Source organism: Branchiostoma floridae, chromosome 14 (genome assembly GCF_000003815.2).
Source record: "Branchiostoma floridae strain S238N-H82 chromosome 14, Bfl_VNyyK, whole genome shotgun sequence".
NCBI classification, from domain to species: Eukaryota; Metazoa; Chordata; class Leptocardii; order Amphioxiformes; family Branchiostomatidae; genus Branchiostoma; species Branchiostoma floridae.
This window is the reverse complement of record NC_049992.1, coordinates 14,156,579-14,173,104: the sequence shown is the minus strand read 5'-3', so window position 1 is coordinate 14,173,104 and position 16,526 is coordinate 14,156,579. Positions and strand designations below refer to the sequence as shown.

General features: G+C 41.9%; 1 protein-coding gene across 1 annotated transcript; it reads right to left on the bottom strand.

The window, feature by feature from the left end:
• Window positions 1-1,491: 1,491 nt before the first annotated feature.
• Window positions 1,492-15,618, bottom strand: LOC118430546. The gene is made up of 7 exons (XM_035841480.1): window positions 15,294-15,618; window positions 9,896-9,969; window positions 8,042-9,487; window positions 5,945-6,208; window positions 5,002-5,143; window positions 3,628-4,056; window positions 1,492-3,263 (listed from the first exon to the last, which is right to left on the bottom strand). The coding sequence occupies exons 1-7, from the start codon at window positions 15,535-15,537 to the stop codon at window positions 2,836-2,838; spliced, it is 3,027 nt and encodes a 1,008-aa protein (XP_035697373.1). The 5' UTR covers window positions 15,538-15,618; the 3' UTR covers window positions 1,492-2,835.
• Between the last annotated feature and the right edge of the window lie 908 nt (window positions 15,619-16,526).

Below are 16,526 nucleotides of genomic sequence, written 5' to 3'. Positions count from 1 at the left end.
AGACTAGGAGAAATAGGATCGATTTTTTAATTTTTGCAAACTTTTTTAACGATCTAGAGGATCATTTCCTCGCTATTAGATTGAGATATTTTTCATGTGATAATTTGGTCGGAAAGTTATGTTAAAACGTCTTTAAAAAGTGCGATTTGGGGCATCCGAGGGCGAATTCAAATGATATGCATGACGTCATTTTAGAGAGTCGCGTTCTTGTAGTAGCTCTACCCCTGTCCGCTGTAATGGCGTCTTGTACTACCGGTCGTGTTAGTACAAAGTCCAGTGGACGTTATTGTGTCGCAGGAGGCCCACATGGCGTTAGCTGTAAGAAACGGATTCAGATGCAACTTGAGACTGTATTATTGTCTCAAGTTGACACTTTTTTAAGATTTCGGTACTATTTGTACATAGTATGATATCATGTACTCCTTAAACTACTTGAGACTGCTTCCCTGGCTGGAATTCCAGCGCCTTACCCTAGGTTTTTGTTTGGATGGATTTCCAGCGGCTTTCACTTCACTGTTTTCTCTGGCTGGAATTCCAGCGGTCCAGAGCAAAACTGCCTCCCTGGCTGGAAGTCCAGCCCTGTTCAACACTGCCTCCCTGGCTGGATTTCCAGTGGCCCTGTTCAAAACTGCCTCCCTCGCTGGAAATCCAGCAGCCCTGTTTAACACTGCCTCCCTCACTGGAAATCCAGCGACCCTTTTCAACACTGCCTCCCTGGCTGGAAATCCAGCGGCCCTGTTCAACACTGCCTCCCTGGCTGGAAATCCAGCGGCCCTGTTCAAAACTGCCTCCCTCGCTGGAAATCCAGCGACCCTTTTCAACACTGCCTCCCTGGCTGGAAATCCAGCGGCCCTGTTCAACACTGCCTCCCTGGCTGGAAATCCAGCGGCCCTGTTCAACACTATCTCCCTCGCTGGATTTCCAGCGGCACTGTTTAAGACTGCCTCCCTGGCTGGAAATCCAGCGGCGCTGTTCAACACTGCCTCCCTGGCTGGAAATCCAGCGGCGCTGTTCAACACTGCCTCCCTGGCTGGAAATCCAGCGGCCCTGTTCAACACTATCTCCCTCGCTGGATTTCCAGCGGCCCTGTTCAACACTGCCTCCCTCGCTGGAAATCCAGCGGCCCTGTTTAACACAGCCTCCCTGGCTGGAAATCCAGCGGCCCTGTTTAACACTGCCTCCCTGGCTGGATTTCCAGCGGCCCTGTTTAACACTGCCTCCCTGGCTGGATTTCCAGCGGCCCTGTTCAACACTGCCACCCTGGCTGGACTTCCAGCGGCCTTGCCCAATACTACTGGTGGATTCAGAAATTTGTCAAGGGGGGACATCCACACAGCCCAGCTACGTGTGGGGACAGCATTAGAGGGAAGGTTTCTCCCTCTCATAAGAGGGGCTGGAGGGCTATACCAGGAACAGACTCTTACATCTTGACTGTCAACAACACTAATATGGTCTATTTCTAATGCTCAGTAAAATAGTCAACACGCATACTTTCAAGATCGTTCATAATGGTTTTTAATGAAAAGCATTTACTGCCTGTTGGTAAGAGGTACACATACAAAATATGAACCATACAATAGATAGCTCATTCATTTCATTGCTCTGTTGTTACTAAGCACATCACTTGATTGTCATCATCAAATAATTGCTAACCTTCATTTGGTGTCATTGGAAATTACTTCAGTAAACAAGGTTGTAGGACTTAGGGCAACTTAATTTCTTACTTACAGCTTTCAGAAGGAAAAAAAATCTTACATCTTAAGTTATGACACAGCAAGTCATGAAAGAGACAAATATGCCTACATACAATAGATTTACCATATTAGAGAATGTATTGTTTCAGGTTTGGTATCTTACGTAAAACATACTTTAGTGTAATGGCACTCATGTAATGTGATGGTCACAAATTATGGCGTGGTTGCATGATACGTTATTTCTCATTATCATATAGCCAGGCACAGTGCACCAATCAAACCGTTCCATGTTGGTTATGACATTGTAACACATAGATTCTGGCCAGTCCGGTGCGTATTGCTCCTTCTGATTGGTCAGAATGAATTGACATTGACTTGTATCGATGCGAATCGGAAAGTAAGGGATATGCAGGCATTGGCCAATCAAAAGGAGTGAAACATATGCCAGAGCAGAGAGAATAAGTACTGCAAGGGGGGATTGGCTCCTTCTGTTAACAATGATAGTGAGTTAACAATGTTTGTTCAGGGGCACCAAATTTTTTTAAGTTCTGGCGCATTTCTTTTTATCGAAACGTGATTTCTCAGGTGGGTATAACATAAATAAAATACAACACTGTGTACTCTGCATAACCCTCGGTCCCAGCCCTCCGCGGATTGGATCACCCTCCGGCCTTCGAGCGATCCGACCCGCGGTCGGGCAGGTCGCTGGGGTGATTGAAATACACTGTGTTGTATTCTTTATAGTGATTACATTCTTCTTCAAAAACACATACCTATTGCTAAGTCAAGAGAACAATAGTCTAAAAGTTATTGGTCAAACTAAATGTAAAAAAAATCATACAGTGGCATATTAACAACTACTAAGAAAACTAAGCATTATTACTTCAAATACAACATTTTTTTCAGTACTTGACACTAACAGTTGGATAAGTAAAGAGTAGAAAATGCTTCCACTGAACCGAGTTTCATACAACTAATTGGACACTTACTAACATGTAAGTACGTTGTGCAGTAACTTGGCAGAAAAGCTAAACTGGGTACGAGATATGTTTGTAAGAAAATATAATTATATTTTGAAGTTCCTAACTGGTGGATATGGGGAGACCTGGGACATGAGCGGATGGGACTGAGCCACTGTACCTCACACATTCGGATTCAGTGACACTTCATGGAGTTCTTTCACCTTTTCCTCTATATCTTTTGGCATCTTTTGCGTACCAAGTGGAAGAATGGGGAACCAAACTTTGGCTGCCACCTTTTTCAAGTCGCAGGTTGTGGGCGCATATCCGCTCACGTCCCATGGCAGCCCATATCCACCATTTAGGAACTTCACCTCAATATTACCTCGTTTGACATCCATTACAACCACCACCCAAGGGTCATTGGCTTTATGTTGTTTTTGTCCTGGATCTACAATAACAATGTCGCCTACTTTCATGCTGAGAGTAGACTCTAACCTGACGTCCTCATAGAAGGGATCCGACTTGTTGATTGATGGTGCTGAACGTTCAATTGCTGCCTTTGCTGCTTGATACTGGTCATCTCTGCTCAGCTTTCTTTTTTTCTTTTCTGCATGTAAAACAAACAGAAATTAGGAAACAATATTGAACTAAAATGCAAAGAAAAAACACAAAAGTTATAATCTAACATAGGATTTTGCAGTCCAAGACCCAAGCCATTCCTGGGTTATGGGTTATTCTAACACAATCCACATACAAAAATGGGTATCATAAGGATCCATCTAGTACAACTTCTCGAATGAAGACACCACATACAATCAAACTCCAAAACCAACACCGCTGAAAAGCTATTAGCCATCATGGTTGGTCATAAACCAAACAACAATACATATCCCTTTCCCAATAAGTAAGTGAAGTTTTACTTTAACATAGTCTTCTTTATATCAACCTTCATCCATTGAAGTTAATCTTACGTTTAGCTGGAGTTGTCCCCTCTGCTGTTGTTCCTGACCTTGACCTCTTCGCTGGGGATGTAGAGGGTCCTGTTTTTCCTGACCTTGACGTCTTCGCTGGGGATGTAGAGGGTCCTGTTGTTCCTGACCTTGACGTCTTCGCTGGGGATGTAGAGGGTCCTGTTGTTCCTGACCTTGACGTCTTCGCTCGGGATGTAGAGGGTCCTGTTTTTCCTGACCTTGACGTCTTCGCTGGGGATGTAGAGGGTCCTGTTTTTCCTGACCTTGACGTCTTCGCTGGGGATGTAGAGGGTCCTGTTTTTCCTGACCTTGACGTCTTCGCTCGGGATACAGAGGGTCCTGTTGTTGCTGACCTTGACGTCTTCGCTCGGGATGCAGAGGGTCCTGTTGTTCCTGGCCTTGACCCTTTTGCTGTGGTTGATGCCTTGCCTGTTACCAAATTGTAAATGACGAGTGTTGAGTAAGACTTCAAATTTAAAGAGAAAAAATGTAAATGGCAAATGTCATGATATATGTTACTGTAAATGTATTTAAGTTCGCGGGGATTTAATTTTGCGGTAGCGAGAAAAATGACTTTTCGCTGTGGTTTTAAGTTCGCGGTAGCACCATGCACTGTAGTCTCTTACTGCCATAGATAAATGTTCGCAGTGGTTTTAAGTTCCGGTGAAGTGGCCTCCGTGAAAACTGCAAACATTAAAGCACCGCGAACTTTTCAGCATTTACAGTATGTCTTGGGTGGGCCGACTACTCTCTTTTGGTAGCCAGGGGTTGAATTGAGAGGAGATTAGAAAAGTGGGGCTACATCAAAAGTGTTTGGAGCACATTCTGCACCACTCAGGTGACGTCCAATACGATTGTTGCCAGTGTCTGGAGTGAGCTACTATTCGGCGCTCTTCAGGTGACCTCAATACGGCAGTAAGTTTCCAATACATATGGTGGGATCTTTTACATGCTCGAGGTGTGGCTCTCCTCAAACAAGGGGCCACCATTAACATCCTATCCGAGGTACAGCCCTAACCGAAACTAAAGGTACTAATCTTCACCTAAGTGAAGTGAGGAATGTCATGTAAAATGCCTTTCTCAAGGGCACAAGACCGTTGAAACATCAGCGGTTTTGAACCCATTACCTCGGGGCCAGCTGGGTCAATTGCACTATATGAAAAGTAAAATTGCAAATTTGAAAAAAAATTTAAATGTTGAACATCAAGTCAGATTTGAGAGCTGCATTTCTTATATTTCATCAAAACCAGCATCAGCTTACACAAGTTACTGACACAAACAGCATCAAACTACATACTAAATACTAGTAATACATTGTTCAAATTTTCTGGTACTAACTTACTTACAGTAGCATTTCCGCCTACATAACATTACCTGATAGGCAGGCTTTCAATTCTTCTGCAGTCAGGGTTGTAATCTTTCGACCTGCCGTCACCTCTATGTGCTTGTATTTTACAGTCTTCCCTCCTTCTTTGCACTCGATGAGTCCAGCTTTAAGTGTCATCTTACACTTGTCCTGTTTATTGAAATAAAATCATAACACATATGACCAGTGTGAATAAAAAGTACAGGTGTATGTAGGTTTGCAACATACTGCAACCAGAAATATCTGTAAAATGGAAATTGAAACATGTTCCTGTGCCAGCCTTAGTTTAAGACTAGTGAGTAGGTGCTAAATCTTGTGTTGTTAAGCTGGGTTTTGACCATTCGTACAGATATCATGTGTAAAAAAATCTGTGTCTAGGTGCAAGACATTGAAGTGTTAAGTGTACCCTTACATTCATATTGTATGTGAACTAAATCAGTAGTGGAAACTACTTTAGTGAACTCAACTAAGGTAACAGATAAAATATAGTAATTACTCTGAGTTTTCTCTCAGAGTAAATACTCTGAGTTTTCTCTCAGAGTAAAAATATAAATTATGACCAAAGAAGGTGGCCACATGTGTAAGGCTGTGTTCTTAGATTACAATGTACATATGTACATGGGTGACTGGGCAAACTGATGTGAGAGTGCAAATAGAAAAGAATAACTTTTGCAGAAAAAGTTGCATCTGCATAAGGTTGAAGAAATGACACAAAGTTATGAAGTAGCAAATAATACCTTTTTCAGTTGTTTATCACATCTTCTTCTTGTACGATTTACAGTATGGCCAAAAACATTTTTTTGGAAACTGGCAAAAATGGCTTTGTACAATTTACAGTATGGTCAATGGCATCTGTTTTAAATGGATGAAAATTTATACATGGGCAGATGTCATCCATACAATTAAAATAATAATTAACATGGCTTTACAAATAATGGAAGCTAGTCTCACCATTAGTTTAGCTGACTTATTCCCAGTAGCTTCTTCAGCGGCTTCCTTGAGATGCTGTCGGGTGACTGGCGAATTGGCGGTGGCTTTACACAAAAGCCTGTAGATTTCTTCCTCAGACGTCCCCTGGAGCCATTTGAAGGTTGATGCCTTCATGTCTTTTCCTCTTATCTTCTCTGCCGTGAAAAACATCATGGCCAGCTTGTAGCACCTTGGGCTGAGCTGGGCAAGCTTCAGGCGGATCCTGTAGGTATCAAACTTTGCTTTCTGCAAAACAAGCCAAGGATACAACAATTGGTCTAACGTAACATTATATACCCATGCACATGTAAGTACACTAAAAGATGCCCATCTCTGTATAAATCAAGCTAGAGCATAAATGATCATTCAGCTTTGAAGCTCTGCTCTCAGACTCTGCATTACTAACTGCGGGGTTCGACAAGGCTGTAATCTGAGTCCAACATTGTTTAATTTTGTTCATTAGTGATATAGTATCTGAATTTGATAACTTTTCTAGCAATTCTCCTATTCCTTACAACTTGAAAGTGCCATGTCTTTTATATACCGATGACTTGGTTATCTTCTCAGAATCCCAACAAGGTTTACAGTCCTCCCTACTTAGACTAGAACAATACTGTAAATCATGGAAGCTGAAGGTTAACCTGAAAAAGACAAAGGTTATTGGGAGGCCGCTTACCGAAAGATTGTAGTTTTTTGTTTGGTAATAAGGATTTAGAAATAGTAACATCTTATTGTTATCTGGGTATTGTTGTATCCTCAGCTGGCACATTCAAAGCCAACAGCAAATACTTGTACAGCAAGGGTTTTGTAATTAGACAATCATTAGACCTAAACCTATTTTGCTATATGGATCTGAAATTTGAAGCTCATTCAAAAGTCCTAAATCTTGTCCTATTGAAACAGTGCACTTGTAATTTTGTAAACACTCACTTAATGTTCCGAAAACCGCATCTAACCTTGCTGTACGCGCTGAATTAGGGAGGTATCCTATCCAACTGGAAGCCTCTCTAAACATCATCAAATATTTCATTATATTTCAACAGAATATGCCAGCTGAGAGTCTGCAGGCAGACGCTCTTTTATGTCAGCTTAATCTAGATTCATCAGGTACTAAATGTTGGGCATCTGGTGTTCGCAAAACTTTGGAGGAGTGTGGTTACCCTTTTGTTTGGCAAGCCCGTAAGTCAACAGATCCAAACATATCCCACCTAATTTCTGCAATCCACCAACGACTGAAAGATATTTATTTCCAGAAAATAAAGGTTTACGTGCAAAAAACAAACTCCGAACGTACAGACTACTGAAATCAACAGACAATGAAGAGCAGTATTTGAAAATTACAAACGTTCGGCACAGAACTACCATTGCTAAACTAAGAATCAGTTCCAACCGACTGCGAATTGAATCAGGAAGGCACAACTGCACTCCTCTAGAGTCTGCCAATTTTGTACCTCAAACATGGTAGAAGATGAAGTGCACTTCACTGTTGATTAAGATATTCATGCGCATGATAGAAAGACTCCATTTAGTTGTATAGAAAGTAAATTCCCTCATTTTAGTCACATGAGTAGCACTGACAAGTTTATATTTCTCATGCGTTTTGCAAACCGACAATAGCGAAACCCATACAGTCCTACATTTTCACCATTACCAAGAAGCGAGAAGAAGCCGAACTTTTGTGTTACACTAGATTTGTGATACTTTTATATGTATATATCCTGACTTGTTGTGACCTGTACTTAGCTCGGTTGAAGCAAAAAAGCATTCAGTAGACACATTTGTATTCATAAGTGAAAAATGAACAGCACAGGAAAAGTTTTGAACATTGCACGACACCAGGTGTGAATGCGTGATGGCTGATTTTGCAATCACGCAATTTAAGGGGTAAGTTATTTTGCATTGTACTACTTTGTAGGCACATACTACATTGTATGTGACCATGGCTTGAGGAACAAAGCATAAGTAACTCATTTGTGCAATCTTTTTATATCTAAAACTAAGCTTAGTAAACATACATAATACATGTATTCAGAAGGCTGGTGTGTGATATCATGTCAAGTTAGAAAAAAAAATACATACCAAAGCGTGCTTGTCATCTGCTGGTAGTCTGAGGATCTTGTCCCGGATGTGGCTAAAGTAATCCGTTGTACCTTCTAAGACACTGTCTTCCTTGAGTTCTTCCTCTGTAGTCTTCAGGAATGACAGCAGGATGTTCCTGAAGAGTTGTGTCATGTCCATGTCACTCATGGACATGTGCTGCGCTCCTGTGTTGTTGTGCAAGATACCAGTAGCGAGGCAGATATCATCTGGTAGGCCTGCATATAGAGTAACTTCTCTCTTGGAGAACATCTGCCTTTTTTCTACATTTTTTGTTTCCATTAGCGCTCTTCGCTGGGCCTCCAAGCGATGGTTGCCATCTAATATTTCTACACGATACGTTTGCAGCTTTCCTTTTTCAAAGTCCTTCACTGTAGGGCAGTCCTCCCTCTTGATCAGACCGACCAATGATCCCGCTGATTGGAAGGTAAGGCTTCCAGCTGTCAGGAAGCTCTTTTTCAGGTTCTCCACATGTCTCTCGTTTAGGGCACGCACCTGCCTGGACTTTTCTGGGTGCTCCAGCTGCTCAATACTGAGCTTAAATGTTCCGACACAACAGCCTACAGCCTCCAACAATGTCTCATCCTGGTTGACGTGGCCAACATTGCTTTGCTGCTCCTTGTTGCTAGGGCCATTGTTGCTTTGCTCCTCCTGGTTGCTACGGCCGTTGTTGCTTTCCTCCTCCTGGTTGCTACGGCCGTTGTTGCTTTGCTCCTCCTGGTTGCTATGGCCGTTGTTGCTTTGCTCCTCCTGGTTGCTATGGCCGTTGTTGCTTTGCTCCTCCTGGTTGCTACGGCCGTTGTTGCTTTGCTCCTTCTGGTTGCTACGGCCGTTGTTGCTTTGCTCCTCCTGGTTGCTACGGCCGTTGTTGCTTTGCTCCTGGTTGCTACGGCCGTTGTTGCTTTGCTCCTCCTGGTTGCTACGGCCGTTGTTGCTTTGCTCCTCCTGGTTGCTACGGCCGTTGTTGCTTTCCTCCTCCTGGTTGCTACGGCCGTTGTTGCTTTGCTCCTCCTGGTTGCTGTGGCTGTCGTTGCTTTCCTCCTCCTGGTTGCTGTGGCTGTCGTTGCTTTCCTCCTCCTGGTTGCTGTGGCTGTCGTTGCTTTCCTCCTCCTGGTTGCTGTGGCTGTCGTTGCTTTCCTCCTCCTGGTTGCTGTGGCTGTCGTTGCTTTCCTCCTCCTGGTTGCTGTGGTTGTCGTTACTGATGCTACCATCAGAGTCCTCCTCTTCTTCACTTCTAAGAGCATCTTCATTTTCACTTTCCTTATCTTCATCACTGGCAAAGTTGTAAATCATTTTAGTCCAGGCCTCAACAAACTGGTCTGCTGTGATGCAAGATTCTAGATGAAGCCTTCCCACCGAAGAGTACATGGGGCGGAAATGTGCAACAGGCAAGAGGGCTGGTTTCCTGGTAGCCTTTTCAAACTGCACCTAAGAGAAAAATATACCCATTACCTCCTTTGTATTTTCCCAACAGCAGTGTTTTTTATGTGTATCAAGCGTTTTGCTTTACTACATTTTTTTATTACTACATTTTGCTAGAAGGTTATGTTTTCTGTACAGTTTGCGTGTGGGTGGGTGGGTGGGTGGATATAGTTGACCGGCATAAGGCAGAATGCCTGGATGGATTGTATTGAATGTGGTTAGGTCCTGATGAAACTTTGTGTACTGCAGCAAAACTTCTTTCTGAACATAGATTGTGTATGTCTGTTATCTGGCTGGAGGAGATGACCAACTAATATAGTTTATGCAAATAAAGAACTAATTTACAAAATCAATTAATCAATGACAAACACAATTGATGCAGTTGAAAAGCTCCTTCCTTAGGCGTCATCTTACCTTAACATGGCTGAACTTGAATTCATCCAGTATCGGTCGGTCAAAAGATGTCACGACAGTTTTCTCCACTTCACCTGAAGATAAAAATAAGGGAAATGCTGTTATCCTTCCTGATATTTGTGCATATTCTCCTTAACACATTCTTCAAACACAATCTGTATAGTATACTATGTGCATGTCATTTTTTTTTCTTTTGAGTTAATGGTGAAGACGTCAATGCAAACACCTCACACATCTGTAAAAGTAAAACCACTATCAAAAATTTTGCTATTCAGCCCCTTAGATCAATTTCAGTATGTGTAGGTACTAGCTCTGTTAGCAATGCTGACCCAAGCAGGTGACCTCCATCCAAACCCGGGTCCCTATAAGCCCAAATTCCCCTGTCTAGTGTGCAGCAAAGCTGCTATAAGGAACCAGAGAGCAGTAGCGTGCTATGAATGCCAAGGGTGGTACAATGAATGTATGTACATGTCTACTATCACACACAATATACTTGCAGAACATAGTAGTATGGAATGGGTATGCTGGGTGTGGTACGCCAAACTTTTAGGCGAGTGAACACTTATAGAAATCTACATTGGCCAAAATGTAAAAATTATCAAGTTCAGGGTGTCATAATCTCATCCGTGAACATTCCAGGTCATAAGAACTCACCCCACACAGCAGCCCGCTATCTCAAGTGTCCAAAAGTCTAATTTTCTGACCAGCTTAACATATCCCAGCAGTCAAATTTTGCCGACATCTTGCTTTTTCATGACGTCATTTTAGGGACTGACTACTTCAAATTAGGGGTCAGCACAGGCCAAAAAGATGGCCAAAACCTAGTTTTTTTGCCGAATCTGATCATATGCAACCTACACTGTCTCACCAATATGAAATGTTTCTTACATTTAATTTTATTTTTCCTGCTACAAGTCAAAAATAGGCTTCTGCGCCTGCGTCAATTAGGGTCATTGCCCTTTATATTGAACTATCAAATAGTTTTAATAGTTTGTCACCTCTGAGTACTCATTCTGACCCACATTCAGAGTCACCTTGTACCACCGAACCAAAGCGGAATCGTAATAGCTCGTCTGGAGCAGGACTGATTAAATCCCCCCTGGCGAAAGTTTTTTGTCGATTCATGATTTTTATCCAAGAATATGCTGAGAAAGGAAAATGCCTGGAAAGAAATATATACCGGGAAGCAAAACAACAACTTTCGCCAAGCAGGTTTGCACAGCTTTCCATCTTTCCAAACGGACTAAAATCTACATGGATTTTTTAACCCACTGGCATTGGCTAGCATATTTGAACTGGGATTTCGACCATAAACTGTGAGTTGCATTCTTTCGGCTTGTCATTCTCTCTACTGTTTCCATTGGAGAGAATCAGGCAGCTCAGGCTGTTTTGTTTCATTATTTTCTGAAGAGGTGCCACAGTGCCACTGTTTTCCATATACTGTACAGTACTACCGTAGCTCAGAATCAAACTATCAGGGTTTGACAAGTCCACTAGCCCTATTGTCCAGGGCAAGTGAAAGTGCTGTTCGGGCAAGTGCATGACCTACACGACTTGCCCAATTGAGCAAGTAAGATTTTTCCATTGATTAAGTGCAATTTTGATATACTCGTTACTTTTTACTGTCATGACATCAAGCAATAGCATAGAATGCAGTCAGGGACACTTTAATTGGTCAGTTCACTACTCCTGGCCTGCAATGTCTGGTCGCAATTCCTTTGTCCAACCAAAATAAAGCAATTTGGAATAATTCCTTGAGACAAGAAAATGAGAAAACTATCTAGAACCATGTTAGTTTTAAAAAAGAAGTTAACAACAAAGGGAACTAAAATCTTTACAGGTGTTTTCATGTACTATTTTAGAAGATGGAAACTCACCTCAACATATTACAAATCAAAAAGGTTAAACCTGTCTATAACTACTATAACCTCCTTGTACGAATATACAGTCAAACCTGCCCAAGTCGACCACCCGGGGGACCGGAAAAAAACGGTCGATTAGGACAGGTGGTCGCTGAGAAGAGTATCAACTCAAAACATTCCGGTGCAAAGTATAAATGGTTTCCGCTGTGTTTAATGGCAAATAGCAAGCACACTGCACGCACACACAATATAAACTGTAAATTTAACCCCAAGATTTTATCGAGCTTTTATTCGATACAGAGTACTTAAGCTCAATATTTGCACACTAACGTTTTAGACAGTAAGGGAACTTTGATGCTGTCTGTTACCATACATGCCTTTATGCGTCGCTGTGTTCTTGATCGCCGTATCTGAAATAACTACGGTGCACCTTTCGAATTCGATGCCCGGTATGTCCCGATAACGTACTTACCCACGGGTGAATGTACAGTACAGTTGAACAAAAGCACTCACACAGATCTTTCTTGAAAAAGTATGAGGCTATATACGTTTCAGCATTCGTTCACCTTATAATGATATACATTGAAAAAAAACAACTTCTGTAAGAACTAAATTCGGATTTTCTTACAACGAAATTTCCTTGTGGAAGACTGCCCCATTGACCCACCCATTGACCGCCGCCATCTGTATTCTAAAAAAACATCGTAATGGCAGTCAAAATCCGTTGCAAACTGGCCGATTTCGGCACAAAATCGCTCTAGTTATCATCTAAAATAGACGAAAACCTCAATTTTGAAAATGATGCGGTCGTTATGGGTCCCAATTTGGGCCGGTCGCGGTCGCGTTTCCCAGGTGGTCGTTGAGAAAAGGTCGCTTAATGCTTACGTCAATGGGAAAAAATTCGGGACCGAGAAAAAGTGGTTGAAATGGCCAGGTGGTCGCTGAGAAGAGGTGGTCGCTCGGGCAGGTTTGACTGTATGTTAGAATATGTTCCACAATGATGGAAAATGCTTTGGTTTCCACAAATTAAACACTTACAGCAGTGCACAAAATTCCCTATTCGAAAAAAAGACAACACACTACAAAGTTCTCAAGGTTCCTGCTTTTATAAAACAAATTTTAAAGATAGGCTATCGAATTTGGATAAAACATGACAGAAGCCAAACAATTTCAATATGGCCGACACAACAACTGCAAAATAACACGATATGAAATGCTATGTAACACTACAACATAAGATCGGTGTGACGGAATCACCTTGAAGTTGAAGGACTTGAATCGACCCACAGGTGTCTAAGAATAGAGAAGAAGTACTAGTAGGTCAAGAGAGCCAGTCCTGACAGAGATGCTAGGAGATTAGGACGGGCCTTAGGTGCTGTCGTAGCTGTAGACACAGTTGTACGTAGCGTAGGAAAGAGATTAAAAAGGAGTTCTTCTCTAGTTGTTTGTTGGACTGAGTCAGCTTCTAAACAAAACATGGGTGTTTACCATTCAGTGCTATGTGGCCTGAATAAACAATGGTGTTATATAACATCCGTGCTAGAAACTGTTAAAAGCGTACAACTCGAGAAAATTGTACAAGAAACAAATCATTGAATAAATAAAACAAAGACTGTAATCTCCAAGCAGATCCTACGGTAGCATAAGATAGTATAAAACTATGCGAGTCCCCTTTGTCTATGTATAAACATCACACAAAGAATGTTTTAAGAGTCGGAGATCTGTGGTGTCTTAAAGCTTCAAATACTGCCCGGTTGAATTGCTTCACCCGAAATAAACAAACCCTACACGTACAACATCGGCGCGTGACCTTAGCTTACTACAAGAGCAAAATTAGGTGGAAGTCTCTCTAAATGCTTTTGTTTTAAACATTTGTTGACTTGGTCTCCTACAGCAGGGCACCAGACTACCCAAGGAGAACAATGGAGCTTGTCACACCTTTACCAGGCAGTCAGCTTGGGCTGTGGTAATAGTCAGCTTGGGTTTTTCAAACAGATTTTCAAACACTGGTCCAGGAGTATTTGAAGAGAAAAATGGCTGTTTTACAAATCCAACATGTATACACTGTACACATACAATCAATCACACACACACAGTCAAGTTGGAAGGTATGTGTAGGGAGAAGCATTCAGCCGACTGCGCCAAGACCACCCCCGCCGAGGCAAGCTGAACCATTTCTTAGTGGCATTTTGGTATCTATGATAGGCTAGAAACTATACTTTCAGCAGAGTTTGTGGGAGGGGGTTGTCGGAAGTATACTTTGTGGCTATTTTGTTTTCTAATCTAAAATGTCTATGACCGTCCTATGTAAATTTGGCAAAAACAAAAAATAATAATTGGCCAGAAGAGTCCATGCTAGGGTTATTCTCCCAATTACTTTTGTCTCTGCATATTCTGTCTGATAGAGACTTGTCTGAAGTTTTATTCCTTACTAAAGTAAAGGCTCCCTTTCCATTTGACTGCGGTCATGCTCTCACTGCGACCTAAATACTGTAGGTTGTAACCTTTGATTTCTCAAAGGGTACATATTATAAAACGTATAAGTGTGACCAAGAGGACAACTAAACGTACATAGTGTAAAAAGATTTGTTTCTTTTCTATGCAATTCCTTGAGCGATATGTCAAATTTCAGGTCGGGGACCGGCGTCTCTGGGGGCCTTGGCGAAAGTCTTTTTTTTGTGTGTGTGTGTGTGGGGGGGGGGGGGGGATATGATGGGAAAGGAAAATACCGGGAAAGGAATATATACTGGGAAGCAAAATAACAACTTTCGCCAAGGCCCCAGAGACGCTGGTGAAGGGGGTTATAAATTGTAACTTGTCAGAAGGCTTGCCTGGGCAATCAGGTGTAACGGATAGAAAATAGTGAATTATACTTTATGTTGAAATATAGTGTAACTGTGATTTAGTTATAGGTAACAGGAAGTGAGTAGAAGACATAATAGTCAGTGGTCAGTTCTTGGAACAGGCCAGACCTGTTGGCCTGACTAATAGGTAACTTATCTAGGTCAAGTCCCAGCACTGAGCAGGAGAGGGCATCCCCAGTTTTGGGATGTGACGTAGGACAAGCCCATTGCCATATTTGGTACAGAGGAGCCCTTGGTTCCTTTTATGGACATAGGAGAACTAGGAAATCTTGGAAACTGTCTTATGACCAGAGACTTAGGAATGCTGTATATAAGAACAAAGGATCCAGTGATCGAACATTATTTATGCTTGAATATATAGATATGTAAGGACGTTTAAAGCAGACTGTGTATCGTTACATAGGCCACACATGCCAGTGATCAGCCATATATCATATGTGGCAGCTGTCTGTTGGTTGGGAAGTTTACAATTTCTTTAGTGGCACTGTGCAATGACAGCTTCTCTCTATATTGGTATGTAGTACTGTGTGAGGACCAGGCCCACTCGCTACACTAATAGTAACAGCGTCCAAGGTCCAAAGAACCAATGGAGCAAGATCATTTCTTTGTGCTCTGTGCAACCAAAATGTCTGGAAACACAACACAAGGGGAATATTCCAAATTTCCACTTACCCAGGAATTCATCAACTGTTTTATCACCGATGTACAGGATGTACTGGTTGCAGTCGTCTTTATCCACTGTCCACCACGCGTCAGGATCCTTCTGAGTGATCGCTGTCCACAGTTTTTCTTCTTCCATGACAACTGTGGACGAAACAATACTGATTAAAGCTATGCTACGTAATATTTTGACAATACAAAAAGTAGATTTTCCTGCCATTTCTTTACATAGTAAGCTAAGTCTACCCTTTAGCATTGAATATCAAGGCTCAGTGAGAGAAGTTGCAACATCAGTGCATCAAACAAGCATGTCAGATTATGTCTACAAACTGTGATCTTCCTAGCTACATGGACCTCCATGCTTCCTAGGGAAACACGCCCACATCTGGCTTATTGAATGAATGACCTTTTTTGTACATTTGTGCTCAAACAAGCTAAGTACAGGTCGTAGCGCTAGTGATAAGGTACAATTTTGACAAAAAAGGTATCTTATTATCTCTACATATGCTAATACATTCAAGTATGTACATGTTCAACTTCTTCTCGCTTCTTAAAACAGTTATAAACATAAGGACAAATGGAATCATTAATATATGGTTTATCTAATTGCATGAGAAATATGAATTTTTCCGTGGTATTCAAGTATCGGAAATTTGGGAACATATGTTGTATATTTTCAAAAAGGACGTTTCTTTCGTTGTTGTATAAGGTACAGTCAACAATAAAGTGACACTCATCCTCTATCTTATTCAAGTTACAGTATTGGCAGATTCTTTCTTCCAGAGGAATGTGGTTATGTCGGCCTTTTTCAATGCGGAGTCTATGTGAACTAATGCGGAGCTTTGTGATGGCTGTTCTGTGCCGAATGTTTGCAATCTTTAGGTATTTCTCGTCGTTGTAAGTAGTCTTAAGTAATCTGTATGTTCGTAATTTGTTGTTGTTGCGCATTGCTGTTATGAAAGATTGAAGGTACATATCTTTTAAACGTTGATCGATGGATGGAATTATTTGTGATGGATTTAGGACAGATGATATGGGAGAATGCCAGACATAGCCAAAACCACATTCCTCTAGCGTCTTGCGGACTCCAGAAGCCTAACCTGGAATCCAGTCTACTGCTGGCTGGGCCTACCGTACTTAGTGCAGGCTTTGTACGGGGCCAGGGAAGCTCCCAGCCGCTTAGGTAACCGGCCACACCCGGTAGAATTTTCACGGGGTTAGACTTAGCCCAGTGGGAGTTAATTG